At 42.6% G+C, this 14,443-nt stretch overlaps 1 protein-coding gene across 1 annotated transcript in view; it reads right to left on the reverse strand.

Moving 5' to 3' along the window:
• Positions 1 to 1,248: 1,248 nt before the first annotated feature.
• The window catches only part of TSPAN32 (tetraspanin 32), a 53,233-nt gene continuing 40,038 nt past the window's right edge, over positions 1,249 to 14,443 (reverse strand). The window contains exons 5-8 of the mRNA XM_053287319.1: positions 13,864 to 13,965; positions 7,309 to 7,401; positions 4,534 to 4,617; positions 1,249 to 3,257 (exon numbers count right to left, since the gene is read on the reverse strand). Of these exons, the coding sequence (XP_053143294.1) occupies positions 3,162 to 3,257; positions 4,534 to 4,617; positions 7,309 to 7,401; positions 13,864 to 13,965 (375 nt within the window). The 3' untranslated portion in view covers positions 1,249 to 3,161. The remainder of the gene's footprint in view (positions 3,258 to 4,533; positions 4,618 to 7,308; positions 7,402 to 13,863; positions 13,966 to 14,443) is intronic.

Raw genomic sequence — 14,443 nt, forward strand, 5'->3', positions numbered from 1 at the left:
GTTGTGCACATTTGTTCAATTGTAAATCCACCCCTAATATGACTTCTCAGTAAAGCTATAAATATGTTGTTTATGGCAGAAAGGAATATCAGGACCCTGTTATATACAGAACTGATTCACATGACTGCCTGAAAGTAAGATGGGAACTGGAGGTTCCCAGAGAGCATGTGTATCCATTGGGAGTGCCTGATCCCACCAACCTCCAGTACCCACACCAGTTTCCAACTTCTGCCCGATATTCACTACTCCCAAATTGGTGACAAGTTAGGTAGAGAATCTCGGGTAGAAATCAGAAACTGGCACGGGAACCAGTTTGGAAGGGTAAAATTGTGGACTTCAAACTTTCACTGGTGGCATAATATTCAAACTGGCAACCCCATGACTTAAAGCTTTACGTGATAAAATATGGGGCAATGGGGAATAAAATGCTGAAGAAAATGGGTGTGTTATGGGTTCTTTGAAAAGTAAGGGAACCATTTATCCTTTATTGACATTAGCTGGTTAAAAGGATCTAAGGTGAAGCCCACTTTGTCCTGGCACATTCCAGCCACTGTGATTGTTCAAATCATATCAGAAAGACAAAGTGGCTCTTCCATTTTGATGCAAACATAAGGAATTTCTGGGGATCACTGAGATTTCTCTCTGCCATCTGACAGAAGTTGTTCCAATCTACTCTGCTACTTCTGGATTCTGCTGCATGTGCAGACCACCAGGCCTCAAATATGCACAGGAGGGGCAGGACAGTACTTTCCACAGAAGGCGTTTGTAGAATGTGATAAAAATGACTCATTGCTTATCATCATTATAATTTATGTACTAGCTAGATCAGAGACCATAAGAACAGCCCTGCTGGAACCAGCACAAGGCCCATCTAGTCCAGCATCCTGTTTCACACAGTGGCTAACCAGAAGCCTCTGGGGAGCCCATAGGCAAGTGTGCATGTGAACATGTGCATGTTCTCTCCTGCTGTGGCTCCCCTACAACTGGTATTGAGAGGCATTGTGCCTCTGAGGCTGGAGATGGCCCACAGCCACCAGACTAGTAGCCGTTGATAGCCCTGTCCACCATGAATCTGTCTAGGCCCCTTTTAAAGCCATTCAAGCTGGTGGCCATCACCACATCCCATGGCAAAGAATTCCATAGATTAATTGTGTGGTGTGTGAAAAAGTACTTCCTCTTGTCGGTCCTAAATAGAGTTTACTGGTAGGCAGAATTTACAAAAACCTAGGACAGATCTTCTTAATCAAATTCAGAATAAAGAAAATTTTAATAGTGATAGTATTAAAAAAGTATTAAATACAATTGTAATAATACATTTCTTGTTTGCTCTGTCCTCACACGAGCTCTTCTTAACTGAAGGCAGGGTATATTACAGTGTGTATAGCTACTACCGTTTAACGTTCCAGAAATAAATGTCCAAACTGCATACTTCATCCAGATTCAGAAGATAAATCCAGACTGGATATATCCAGAAAATAGGCTTGCATTCTGGATGCAGAACATACCAACCCCAGTCAGAATTTCAACAGGACCACATATGATAGACAGCCCAATGTTCTCCAATGTGCCTTTTAATGTACAACCTACTAGTAAACTGAGAATGTTGAAACCTGTATTAAAGTTGGTGTTATTGATTAATGACATTGAGCCAATGTCAGTGTTTTTCATGGCACACTTTTTCAGGGCTAGGGGTCAAAGTTAAGTATACAAAAACATTAAGTTAAGCACATAATACATACTAGACAACCCACATCCTGTGGAAAGGGTGCCTTCAAAAATCAACTCCTACAACAGAACTTTGAGTACTGAAATGGTCCAGTAACCAGAACAGAAAAAAGTATTGTGAGATCAAGCATTTGATCTAGTTAAGTCTTTTAAAGGGATGGCAATAGATTCGTATTTGCATCTAGCTGATAACAAAGACCTGTGAGGCAGTGCTAAAACAGATAAAGAGGAAAAAGAAAGAGTTTGAAATACCCAATTCAAATCTGTGCTTTTGCCAATTGTACTATAAATCCACAGTTCAGATTATTAGAGCTCCAATCTAGTTCATTTCTTTAATTAGTTTCAGTCAGACTAGCTTTAGCTGGGTTGGGGCCTAAACTTAATAAAATAGAATTGTACCCCCTTTTCTGCTGCAATTGGTTTATTTTTTTATTATAAATAATTGGGTGTTTTTTTTCTAGTCAGAGTATTTTCATTTCCTGAAACTAAATATACAAAAAATGCAAACAGACTCTGAAGCTGTTCTCACGCCCAGCCCGGGTTAGGCTGTGCGTGGGAACCAGTGGCATCGGGCCCAAACCTGGTAGGGCAGCACCACCTAGCCCTGCTTTCAAACCCGGCTGTCAGCTGAGATTAAGGGAGCGAATACTCCCTTAACCAGAACTAAATGCTAAATTAGCCCCCATAGACACAGAGCTGGGAGCCTAGAGCATGTTGCGCAGTGCATTGTGGGTCACGGAGGCTAGGACAATGAGTCTTGGCTCAGATCAATCTGCCATGCTCTGCACTGCACAGAGCAGGGCTGATTGTGTGGGAGTCCACTCCGCGCTCCCACCAAGTAACCAACAATCATCTGGGGAGAAGGCAAGGTTTGGGAAGCCTTCCCTCCACCTGCCCGGTAGGTCATGTGAATGGCCTCTCTAATTCGGGTTCAGCAGACCTGGCCATAAAACAGTGGAAAAGAATAATGTAAAACAAGCTGCTGTTTTTCTTTCTCTCTCCTAAAAATGTCTTGCTGGCTCTTGAGCAGAGCAGTTTCCATTTCTTTGGGTTTCCTTTTCTCTGGGTATGTTGTTCTGTTTTGACTAGCTATTTTGGAGGCTCTAAATTATTGTTTTCAGCTTGTGGCTGGGCATTTTCTTGGTTCCTTGTATATATTCTGTCTTCATGTTTCCACACTGCATGCTTCCAATGTCCTGGCTGATCATCACTTTTTTCAGTCCCTCTCTACAGATGCCACAGCTTTCTCGGCTGCATAATCTTGGTCAAACCACATATGAAACAGCAGGTTTGTGAAAAGAAAACAAGTAGATTGAATAATCAGACCATGCATGAAGGGCCACCCATAGTCCACCCACAGCTTCAACACATGGTCCAATTTCTCATGCTCTCCAGTGATCCTGATCCTTCTCCTTGTACAGGGGGAAGTCAACACCCTATTGCTTTGCAAGAACGTATCTGCCTTTCCGGTCCAAACTGTTGTTGTAGTGGATTGAGAACCAGAGGAATGAAGTTAAGATCATCTCATACACCTAGAATGGGCAAAGAAAGGAACAGGAATTAAAAACATCATTGGTTGTGCTAATAATATTACTTCACTGTGCTGATTCATGGGACTAAACTGTTGGTAAAAGCTGAGCTAGCTGTCAGATCCGGCAAATCCCTCCAATCTAAAAGAAATCTGTGTATCTGAGAGGTAGGGCAGAGGGAAGAGATACATGAGTGACCCTTCTTCTGGGAAGAACTTTATATTGTTAAGTCATTAGGTTATGGTGTTGGTCCCGATAATTCAGCTAATCCAAGATAAATAATAAAATTCTTACAGCTATTCCTGTCATTTGAAAAAGTAAAGAGCCAGCATGGTTGAGTGTCAGGCTAGGATCAGGGAGACCCCAGTCTAGGCTTCCATTCAGCTCACTGGGTGACTCAGACAATTCCTTGTCCCTCAGGCTAACCTACCTCACAAGGCTGTGAAGTGCATAAGAAACATAAACCAAAACCACGTACACTGCCCTGGGCTTCTTGGAGGAACACCAGGATATACATGTAAAATAAATAATTAAGATTGGACCTGAAATGGAGGGGAGACAAAGCTTCATTTGATGTTTGTTGCTGTAGGGAATGAGTATCTAAGCAAATAAGCTGCTGGTGCTGGCAGCGCAGCAGCAGTGGTGGCAATTTATTTATTATTTATTATTTATTATTATGTTTTTAAAAAATTATATCCTGCTCTTTCTCCAAGGAGCCCAGAGCAGTGTACTACATACTTAAGTTTCTCCTCACAACAACCTACTGTGAGGTAGGTTAGGCTGAGAGTTAAGTGACTGGCCCAGAGTTACCCAGCAAGTCTCATGGTTGAATGGGGATTTGAACTTGGGTCTCCCCAGTCCTAGTCCAGCACTCTAACCACTACACCATGCTGGCCAAGGAGAGCTGCCGCTGGATGCAAGTTCCATCCATGCTGCCTCACCACAGGCTTACATTAGTGTGCCTTAGAAGGTGAGGCTGGCCTGGCTGTGTGGAGGCAGAGGGGCAGCATCAGGGTCAGTGAAATGGGTGTCGCCAGTTCTGGCTCAGGCTCCCGTCGGAGCAGGGCAGGTGGCTTGTTGCCATTCACTTCAAGCAGTGAAGGGCAACGAGTCAGAGCTGCTCTCCTTGGTCCCTGTGACCTCAGGAAAGGTTCTTCTAGAAAAATAGTATATTGCCACCTCTCGAGAACTGTGCTCCCATCTACAAAACTAGATCAGTAGCTTTGCTTCAGCTTCTTCTGGAAAGCAAGAGGATATAGGAAAACACACAGTGACTTGCCATTAGGATAACAGTGATGGTCATCAGTATGGAGACAAACCTCATGTGTTTTTTCTGGAAGTTTTGGATCTCTTGAAGGCAATCCTGCAGAACAAGAGAAGTGGCTTTTGAGGCTAGGAAGAACCTTAATTAATTATTTTTCTGCTCAAGGTCATACCAACCATGTTTACTGTTTTTTAATAGTCATTAATGTAGTCTGCATGGTATAAGGATAGTCTAGTTGTGGTCTCAACTGAGAAGAAAATATTACAGAAAAGAAACAAAGTTCATCCTTTTTCTCATGCAGTCCAATCCGGTCCATATTTATTCAGAACTTTAGTTCTGTGCAGTTCATTTCAATGGCACTTAACTCCCAAATAAGTGCAGCTCCACTGAATCAAATTGCAAGCTGTAAACCTCATCTGGGCGGCAAACTGAGGGAAAATTATACATCTGACCCACAATATATTCATGGGGAGGCATGTGAGTCTGTTGCAGCAGAAACAACAAGAATAAAACTTGAGCTTTGGAAGAATGGTGACTTTAAGGTCAGCTGCAGAGTCCTACCCTTGGTTTCTGAATGCTACCATTTTAAATTTGTCCATTTATTGCTTTGCATGGAAACTGACTTGTTTGTTATATCTAGATACTAGAGGGGAACGTGGAAAAGGCCCTGACATCATTGCATTCTATTTCTATAATAGTGTTGCTTGAGTGGATATAGGAACACAGCTGGCATCTGGGTTTGTTGCAGGGTGTAGTCTGAGTTTTTTTCCTGCTAGGTCTCCAGACTCTTTATTGTTTGAAATAGGATATTTTATCAGCCAGAAAATACCTGTCGATTTAACAGCAAATCATTTCAAGTCCTAAGGTTAGTCTTAATTCTAAAAGAACTTCAGTTCTGATTCACTGTATAGTCTAGCATGAGCAGCACCAACCGCATAAACTTTTTTAAATTATGCATTTCTCCCTATGTGCATGTCCATTTTTATGATTTCCAAAAAAGGGAAGAATGAAGAGAAACTGTAACAGAGACATGTGAAATGCACAGGTAAGTGAGCTGGTGGTCTACTATGCTGATTGTCAATACTGACTGTCAGTCACTTGACAATTATTTCCATTTCTTTTGCTATATAAACCGCTTGAGAACTTTTTATGAACAAGGCACCAGATCATAATGGTAATAATAAATCCAGCATAATATTACAGTACTATCAGGACGATATATCATTTTATTATTGGTTATTCTATTCTGTTTGTTGTAGCTTGATGATGACGATGACGACGATGATAACAAAGAACTTAGTGCACAACACTTTATAGATTAGCAACAAAGAAGTCCCTACTGAAGGAATTCAAGATTCAAAAAGGAGAGGCAACAGAGGGAGAGGTTGGAAGGTGGAGGCAAGGGTAAACAAGGGAAGAATATGCATCCAGTCCAGATACACATGACTTAGCTTCACTAGGGAAAGAGGACTAAGCAGTTGTGCCAAAGGCTTCCTGTAGAAAGCCCAGAGTGCTCACACGGGGCTCCGAGAACTCTCTCCACACAGGCACTGAAAACCCTTGCTTAGCTTGAAAAGTGCTACAGCATTGGGCACACCTAGACCATGTGCGTAGGAAGTGGGGATAATGTTTGTGTTTTTATAATACAGAAGTTTGGTGGTGGTGGGAGACATACTACTGTCACCACTACTGGGTAATAGCATAGTGTTCAGCTATACAAAATGTACTGTGCAAGCCACTGCAGTAAAGGACAGCAGGGTCCAAACACTGTGGAGAACAGCTTAATGGGGACAGGTTGAGGACTTTGGATCTGAATCTAGCCAGGTCTTTCGAAACAACATACTGTACATTCACAGACGTGTATTCTACCTTCATCCAAGGAACACCTGTTTGCCTTTATAGCAGGGACAGGCAACTCTGGCTTTCCAGCTGTTGAACTACAACTCCCATACCATCATCCCCCGATAAACTGTGGCTGAGAACAATGGGAGTTTTAGTTCAAGAACATCTGGAGAGCCAGGCTTGCCTACCCCTGCTTTAGAGCATGTGTAAAGTAAAGTGTGCCTTCGAGTGGTTGTCTTTGATAGAACACAAGAGGGGTTTACCATTGCCATCTCCCGCGTAGTATGAGATGATGCCTTTCAGCATCTTCCTATATCGCTGCTGCCCGATATAGGTGTTTCCCATAGTCTGGGAATCATACCATTGGGGATTTGAGCCAGCAACCTCTGGCTTGCTAGTCAAGTCATTTCCCTGCTGCGCCATTAGGTGGCTTCTAGAGCATGTGCAGTGATCATTAACTTGAGGTTACTCATATGCTTTGCCAAACTGAGCTGAAGTGCTCAGCTCTCTGCAAAACTGTGCCAAGTAAGCTCATTGTTTAGAAAGGATATTGTATTCTCCCATAACCCGAAACAGCACACTGCTGCAATCGTTAATAGCAGCAAGAGGTGCCCAGAATCAAGCTACACAACTATACAGCTGTGTACTGTATGGCCTCACATAGTCTCCCTGTAATGGTCAAGCAGCTTCCTGTAATCTCCTGCCTTACAGCCAGTAAACTGATGCTCAAGTGTAATTTCCAGTACCTGAATCTTCTGTGCATTCCAACACATTCTTCAACTTTAGTCTTCATGCCTTTCAGGAAAGGCTAACACAAGATTATGAATGGTGGCAGCTCTTGGCAAAAATGCTGTGTGGGGACAGCTCTTGCACTGCTGCTCTAATGCATAAAGAACTCTGTGGGGACTCAAGTGAAAACTACAGCTTACCAGCACAGCTCTTTATTACCTCTTTTGTTGTTCCCATCATTTCTAACTGGCACATCTCACTTTCAATGCAGCTTGCTTCTCCAAAGGGTGATTTCTTCCCACAACATAGAAACTGAAAGAAGAAAATAAAAGTACATCCATGCAATTGTTATTCTCCTTTTAAAGCACAGGCCCTGCTTGTGGTGGGTTGGGGGTCACTGTGTATGTAATCTCTTTCTGTATCATCTTTCTGTTTCATGTGTCTATGAACCAGTATGGTTGTGGTTTTCTCTCACTAACTTTATCTATCTATCTATCTATCTATCTATCTATCTATCTATCTATCTATCTATCTATCTATCTGATATTCCACCCTTCCAAAAATGGCTCAGGGCTGTTTGTGTCAGCATTTTACATGGTGTCTATTACTTATGAGCTATACTGTTTGGGGGCACAGAGTGCAACAAGGAGGACTTTAAATGGACTTTTGCCCACCAGGCATCCCAGGGTGACCAGATTCAACAAGGAACAGGCTTCTTCAGGAATTCCAACAGGAGCATCTTATAATATCATAGAGATGCCTGGGTGAGGAAAAACAGCACCCACTGAAATTCCTGAAGAAGAGCACAAAAATGGCATCTCAGTCCTTCCTCCCCCTTTATCTTTTTTTCCTTATTGGAATCAAACACCTCACTTATTTCAAACCTCTCCCTTCCTGTTAGGAAAGGAAGAGGAAAAGCAGTGGTTTTTTGCCTGCCGTCCTCTGCAACCTGTCCCTGGTGGGGAGGAGGTGCTGGGTGAACTGCCACATCACCCCTGAAAAGTGGCCCCCTTCATCTTGCTTCATGCTAGGGCTGTCCCTGCTCCTTGTAGCTTGTAAATGTACACAAACCTTAACTTGCATAGCATTTGGACACACTAAATGCTGCAGTGGCACAGCAACAAGATCCCTCAACCACACACACACACATAGAAAAAAAGTCAAAGTTCTGGCTGGGTGTTTTATTCCCTCCTGTGAACAAAAACAGATCCTTTGTATTATGGTCATCATGTCTGGTTAATGAAATCTGCCTCAGTGAGCTTTGGCCTAAGATGAAAGCAAAGTCAGTATTCTGCTTTTTCACCATGGTGTTTTCTCTCTCTCTCCAATTGCTCCTGTAGGTCTTCCTTTGATCATTTCTAGCAGAGTGGCCAGGAATGCTCACGGAGTTTAAAACTATCTCAAAGATTCTAAGGCCTCATCTCAGAGGGGCAAATTCAAAATACATTTTATGCCTTGATGTTCCCCATCTGTAAAATGGGGAGTGTCATGCTTTTCTATTTGCCTCACTGATGTCCAGAGGATCAGAGCACAGGCTGTATAATTATGGTTGGGAAAATACTTTCCAGAAAGACTGTCATTCGAAGCGCAAAAAATGGCTTTGAGTTCTCTGTGTTAGAATAGAAAGAAGGGAAGAGTCCATAAACCAAATGAGCAAATTTTCATCTTCCCCTATGGCTCCAAATAGATCTTTATCAAAAACAGCTCCTACAGCACATGGCTATGGTATTTCTTTCGTCAGCTACATCTGTAAAGGACTTGCATGCTTCTTTCCCTCTCCAAACATTTCGTCTTCATTGTTGGGTCTTGCGCATCTTTACACTACGGATATTTCTTTCATGGCTCCTTACTGCTAAAGGAGGATTACAATATTCTGGCATGCACTAGCTGCAGAGCTCCACCCACTCATGGCATGTTTTTATGCCTCTTTCTCCACTCTGCTCCCCTTGGGCAGCTTCATTGGGTCCTCCCTGGATACTTATCCTCCCCTCCTCCAGTCTGGAAACCTTTCAGCTAGGCATCATGAACAGCAATTTAGGAAAGACTAAGAATCAATGGGTTAGAATGACTGAGTGAGCAAACTCATTCATTTAAGTTTGTTGTATGGCCTGCAGTCTCAGAGATATTAGAATAGGGGTCCTCAAACTTGAGTCTCCAGATGTTGTTGGACTACAACTCCCATCATTCCCAACTACAATTACATGTGAACCTTGGCATTTGTAGATCCAGCATCTGTGGTTTTGCGGATCTGCGGTCAGGTAATCGACACCTGACCTTGGCATATGTGGATGGAGAGGGTTGCAAAGGGTTAATTCCACATATCCGTGGGTTTGGGGTGGCCGGAAAAGACCTCTGAGGTCATTTACAGCCACCATTTTGAGGAGATGAGCCATTTTGTGGCTCATTTGTGTTTTTTAAAAAAAACATGATTTTTTTGTGGGGAAAAGCTGGATTCGGAACTTTTGGGGGGCACTGCTGGGCACTTGGAAACCCTCAGAGCACAGCAGGACACCTTTTTTTTCTGTTTTGAGGGCCTTTTTGTCATTTTTCACTGTTTCTGGAACCTCCAAGAACCAACCCCCTAAAACCCATTGACACAATGCCTCGGTATCTGCAGCCCCATCATCCCTCTGTAGGATACTGTTGTAGCGGAGAAGATACCTCTGTGGATACTGGGGTTCACCTGTATCACATAAATGGCTTCTATACTTTTAATCAAGAATCCATATCTAAATATCTTGTTTCAAAACTGTTCATAAAGGTCTTGCTGACAGCATGAGTTATTTCTGTTTGTTTGTTGGTGGTCATAGACCACAGTACAGACTTGAACTGAACTGAGCATGAGTTATTTTTGCTTTGCAAGCTCTGTACCTAGGAAGAAAGGGAAGTTTGCCATGGCTGTTGGTCAGTTAAGTAAATGAAGTACCATAGTTAGGATGTTTTGAAAGAAAATACCACAAGAACTCAGATGGGGTTTTCCTGCCAGGTGTTCGCTCACTAGTCTTAAACAAATGACCAATAAATCACCTAAACCCAATATATATTTGCAAGCAATGCAACAGTTATCAACATTTATATTTGTGCAAACGATGTAATTGTCATTAAAATATAAAATTACATTCTAAATGGCATCTTTCTGATTAGATGGTGGTATTGTCTAATTTGAAATAACCTATCAAAAACTAACAAGTACCTCAAGATCATACCTTGGGAGGCTAAGACCGTCACCTGAGGAAATATACTGTAAAATTTTAAGCCATGGATTTGGGTTTTTAGCCTCTCTGATTTTATAGCTTTGAGCTATTATTTTCTCTTATTTGAGCTATTTAATTCTGTAGCTTTGAGCTCTGGCTTTAGGCCCCACCCACCGAACTGTGGTTTTTCTTCAAATTTTTCATTGGGTCTCCAGTTCTGGGTTCAATCCTCTGTGTTGCTGAGACTGGTTTGCAGACTGCCTGGAGTGGTGAGATGCCAACAGAATATGTTTAGACATTTGAAGATTAGTTTTCCTAACCTATTTTAAATGTAATTTTTAAAAAATATTCTTGGAGTGTGTGCTTCATTTTCTAGGCAGTGGGCAAGCAACTGGTCAAGATCCTAAACCCCATAGCTAGAAATAGGCTATTAGAAATATTGGGAATCAATAATTCAAAAAGTGGGCAACAAAAATAAACATCTCAGCAATTCACTGGGACTTTTGATGCTTGCTTTAATGGAGATATTTCCCTGCCTTGGTCTTAAGAACATAAGAACAGCCCAAGTGGACCAGACCCAAGGCCTATCTAGTCTAGCATCCTGTTACATTGGCCACCTGATGCCTCTGGGAAGCTCACAGGCAAAAGCTGAGGGCATGCCCTCTCCCCTGCTGTTGCTCTTCTGCAGCTAGAGGCATCTTGCCACTTAGGCTTGAGGTGGTCTAAGCCTTTCTTGAAGCCATGCAGACTGGTGGCTATCCCCACATCTTGTGGCAGAGAATTCCACAGGTTGTTTGAAAAAGTACTTTCTTTGGTCAGTCCTAAATTTCTTGGCAATCAGTTTCATGGGATGACCCCTGGTTTTCTAGGAGGGAGAAAAATTTATTTCTATCCACTCTCTGCACACCATAATTTTATAGACTACTATCATGTCTCTCCTCAGTCTTCCCCCCCTCCCCTGCAAACTAAAAAGCCTCAGGTGCTGTAACTTGCCTGGTAAAGAAGGTGCTCTAGGCCCCTGATAATCTTGGTTGCTCTCGTCTGCACCTTTTCCGGTTCTATAATGTCATTTCTGAGGTATGGTGACCCGAACTGTACACAGTACTCAAAATGTGGCCACACCATAGATTTGTATAAGGGCATTATGATATTAGAAGTTTTATTTCCAATCCCCTTCCTAATGATCCCTGGCATGGAATTGGCCTTTTTCACAACTGCCGCACATTGAGTCAACGTTTTCAAACTCCATCAGTGTATATGTGAAGTTGGGTGTGTGGGTTTTTGCCCCAATATGCATCACTTTGTACTTGCTAACGCTGAAATGCATTTGCCATTTTGTTGCCCACTCCCCCAGTTTGGAGAGATCCTTTTGGAGCTCCTCGCAATCTGTTTTGGATTTCTGCCAAGACACTAGTATCTCCAGAGCCGTTCCTCCTGATGGCAGGGCCTCAGAGTGCTTGAGGGGAGGGGGTTCTTGTTCACCTGGTTCCTTCTCCTCTGGGCCCCTTGGGGTCACTGTGCAGTCTCTCACCAGAGATCTCCACCACTCGCCCTCCAACTGCCCCTCATTAAGGCTGTGCCAGCCTTAATTCCTTGCTGGCAGATCACGCAACCGCCACACCTATTAATTGGGCATCTGCCCTGCTTTATTAAGCCCCTTTGATTCACATTCCCCTCAGCTGCTTCCCAGCTTGTTCCTCCCTCTGCACCCTCTTGCCCCCCCCCTTTCCCTGCAAGGAGCCTTGTTGATGTCATCTGGAAGCGCTTCACTATAGACATGCTGGCCCAGCCACTCCCCGAGAGCTCCCTGCAGTCATGACCACTCTGTCTTGCTCCCAGCCAGCCACACAGCTTTCCCCTCTGCTGGTTCTGTCCCTGGTCCCGCCCCAACAGCCACCTGCCTGCTGGACAATTTCATTCCTCTAAATAGTTTTGTGTCATCTGCAAATTTGGACACCTCGATGATTACCCCAACTTCTAGATCATTTATGAATAAATTAAAAAGCACTGGTCCCAATACAGATTCCCCAGGTGATCCCACTTCTTACTTCCCTCCATTTAGAGAACTGTCCATTTATTCCTACCCTCTGTTTCCTGTCCTTCAACCTGTTACCCATCCACACATGAACCTGTCCCCTTATCCCATGACTGTTGGTTTTATTAAGAGTCTTGATGAGGAACTTCATTGAAAGCTTTTTGAAAGTCCGAGTATACTATGTCAACTGGATCGCTGTCATCTACACGCTCTTGACACTCTCAAAGAACTCCAAAAGGTTGTTGAGGAAAGATTCACCTTTGCAGAAGCCATGCTGATTCTCCTTCAGCATGGCCTGTGCTTCTATATCCTTAACAATTTTATCCTTGAGAATGCATTCTATTAGTTTGCCTGCAACAGACGTTATGCTAACCAGCCTGTAATTTCCCAGATCCCCCTGGATCCCTTTTTGAAAATTGATGTTACATAGCCTGATTGTACGGATAAGGTACATATTTTTGGAAGGAGGTTGGCAATTTCACATTTGAAGTTCTTTAAGGATTCTTGGGTGGATGCCATCTGGCCCTGGTGATTTGTTAATTTTTAATTTTTTTCAGAAAATTTAGAATGTCATCTCTCGTCACCTCTATCTGGCTCAGATCTTTAGCCTCCATCTCTGAAAAGCCTGATTCAAGAAAAGGTATATGCTCAATATCCTCTGCCATGAAGACAGATGCAAAGAACTCATTTAGCCTCTCTGCAATCTCCATATTCTCTTTAATAATCCCTTTCATCTCCCTCATCATCAACTGCCTCCCTGGCAGGTTTCCTGCTTCTGATGTTTTTAAAGAAATTTTTATTTCCCCTTGATGCTTTTAGCTGAATGTTCTCAAACTCTTTTCACTTCCCTTATTGTCTCCTCACTTTTTTTTGCCAGGGTTTGAGTAACTTTCTGTTCATTTGGGCAGGGCTTTCAATTTCTGAATGAAGTCTTCTTCCCCTTTATAGCTTCCTTGACTTTACTCATTAGCCAAGCTGGTATCCTCCCAGACTTGGTGGTACCTTTCCTCCTTTTTGGTATATATTCTAACTGGGCTTCTTTTGTGGTTTTAAATAAATTCCATAGATTCTGGAGCTAGGTGACTCTCCTGATATTCCTTTCTGGAGTGAAGTGACTCTCTTGATTGTCCCTTTCAGTTTTCTTTTCACCAAGCTCCTCATTTTAGAGAAGTTTCCATAGTCTTTTCAGATACTAATCTATTTCACCATGCTAGGTCATAGTGAAGAATTAAAAGACAAGTGCATCAGTTACAAAAACTTGTACTTCATGCTCTCAGGGCTAAAGGACAAGATCCAGCCAAAGTTAAAAGCACATTCAAAGTCCCTTTGGTTTCAAAGGGAGTTGAGCATGTGCTTAACTTTCTCCCAAGAAAATCAATGGGACTTAAACGTGCTTAGGTTTGGCTGGATCATATGTGAAATTATTTGTAGACTTATGAGAAAGGAATCCTACTGAAGTAAAGCAGACTGTTTATGGATTAGGTTCTGAGTTCTAGAAAGAGGTTTCTTAGGAATAGCCTATCCCAAACCATGTGAGCAGTTCACCGTTTTGTGGATGGTAAGTAGCTCCTGTCTTCTGGTGTTGGACGAGTTGCTTCTTATATCCTCATAAACAAAGTCATATACATCCAGCATTGCATCTTCAACCTACAAAGATGGCATATCAATAAGAAGGATTAGAACAACAGAATTAGTAAAGGACTTTGTTATCTTCTAGTCCAGCCCCTGCTCGGTGCAGAAATAGACTACAGCATCCCTGACAGATGGCCATACAGTCTCTGAAAACCTCTAGCCAATGAGAGCCTGCCACTATGCAAAGCAGACAGTTCCACTGTAGAACAACTCTTGCAATTAGGAAATTAATATGAACATTTAGCTTGAATCTGCTACCTTCTAATTTCAACCCATTGGTTCACATCCTGCTTGCAGTAGCAGCAGAGAACATGTTCACTCCTCCTTCTATGTGGCAGCCCTTCAGATATTTAATTCTGGTGATCATATCTCCCCTTAATCTTCTCTTCTCCAGGCTAAATAATAAGGATGTGTACAAATCATTTTGGTGGGGTGGGAAGATGTACTTTTAAGCACAAGCAAAGCTGGTCCTTACCTGCTCCTCCACTCCTCA

The sequence above is a fragment of the Hemicordylus capensis genome, chromosome 1, assembly GCF_027244095.1.
Source record: "Hemicordylus capensis ecotype Gifberg chromosome 1, rHemCap1.1.pri, whole genome shotgun sequence".
Classification (NCBI taxonomy): domain Eukaryota; kingdom Metazoa; phylum Chordata; class Lepidosauria; order Squamata; family Cordylidae; genus Hemicordylus; species Hemicordylus capensis.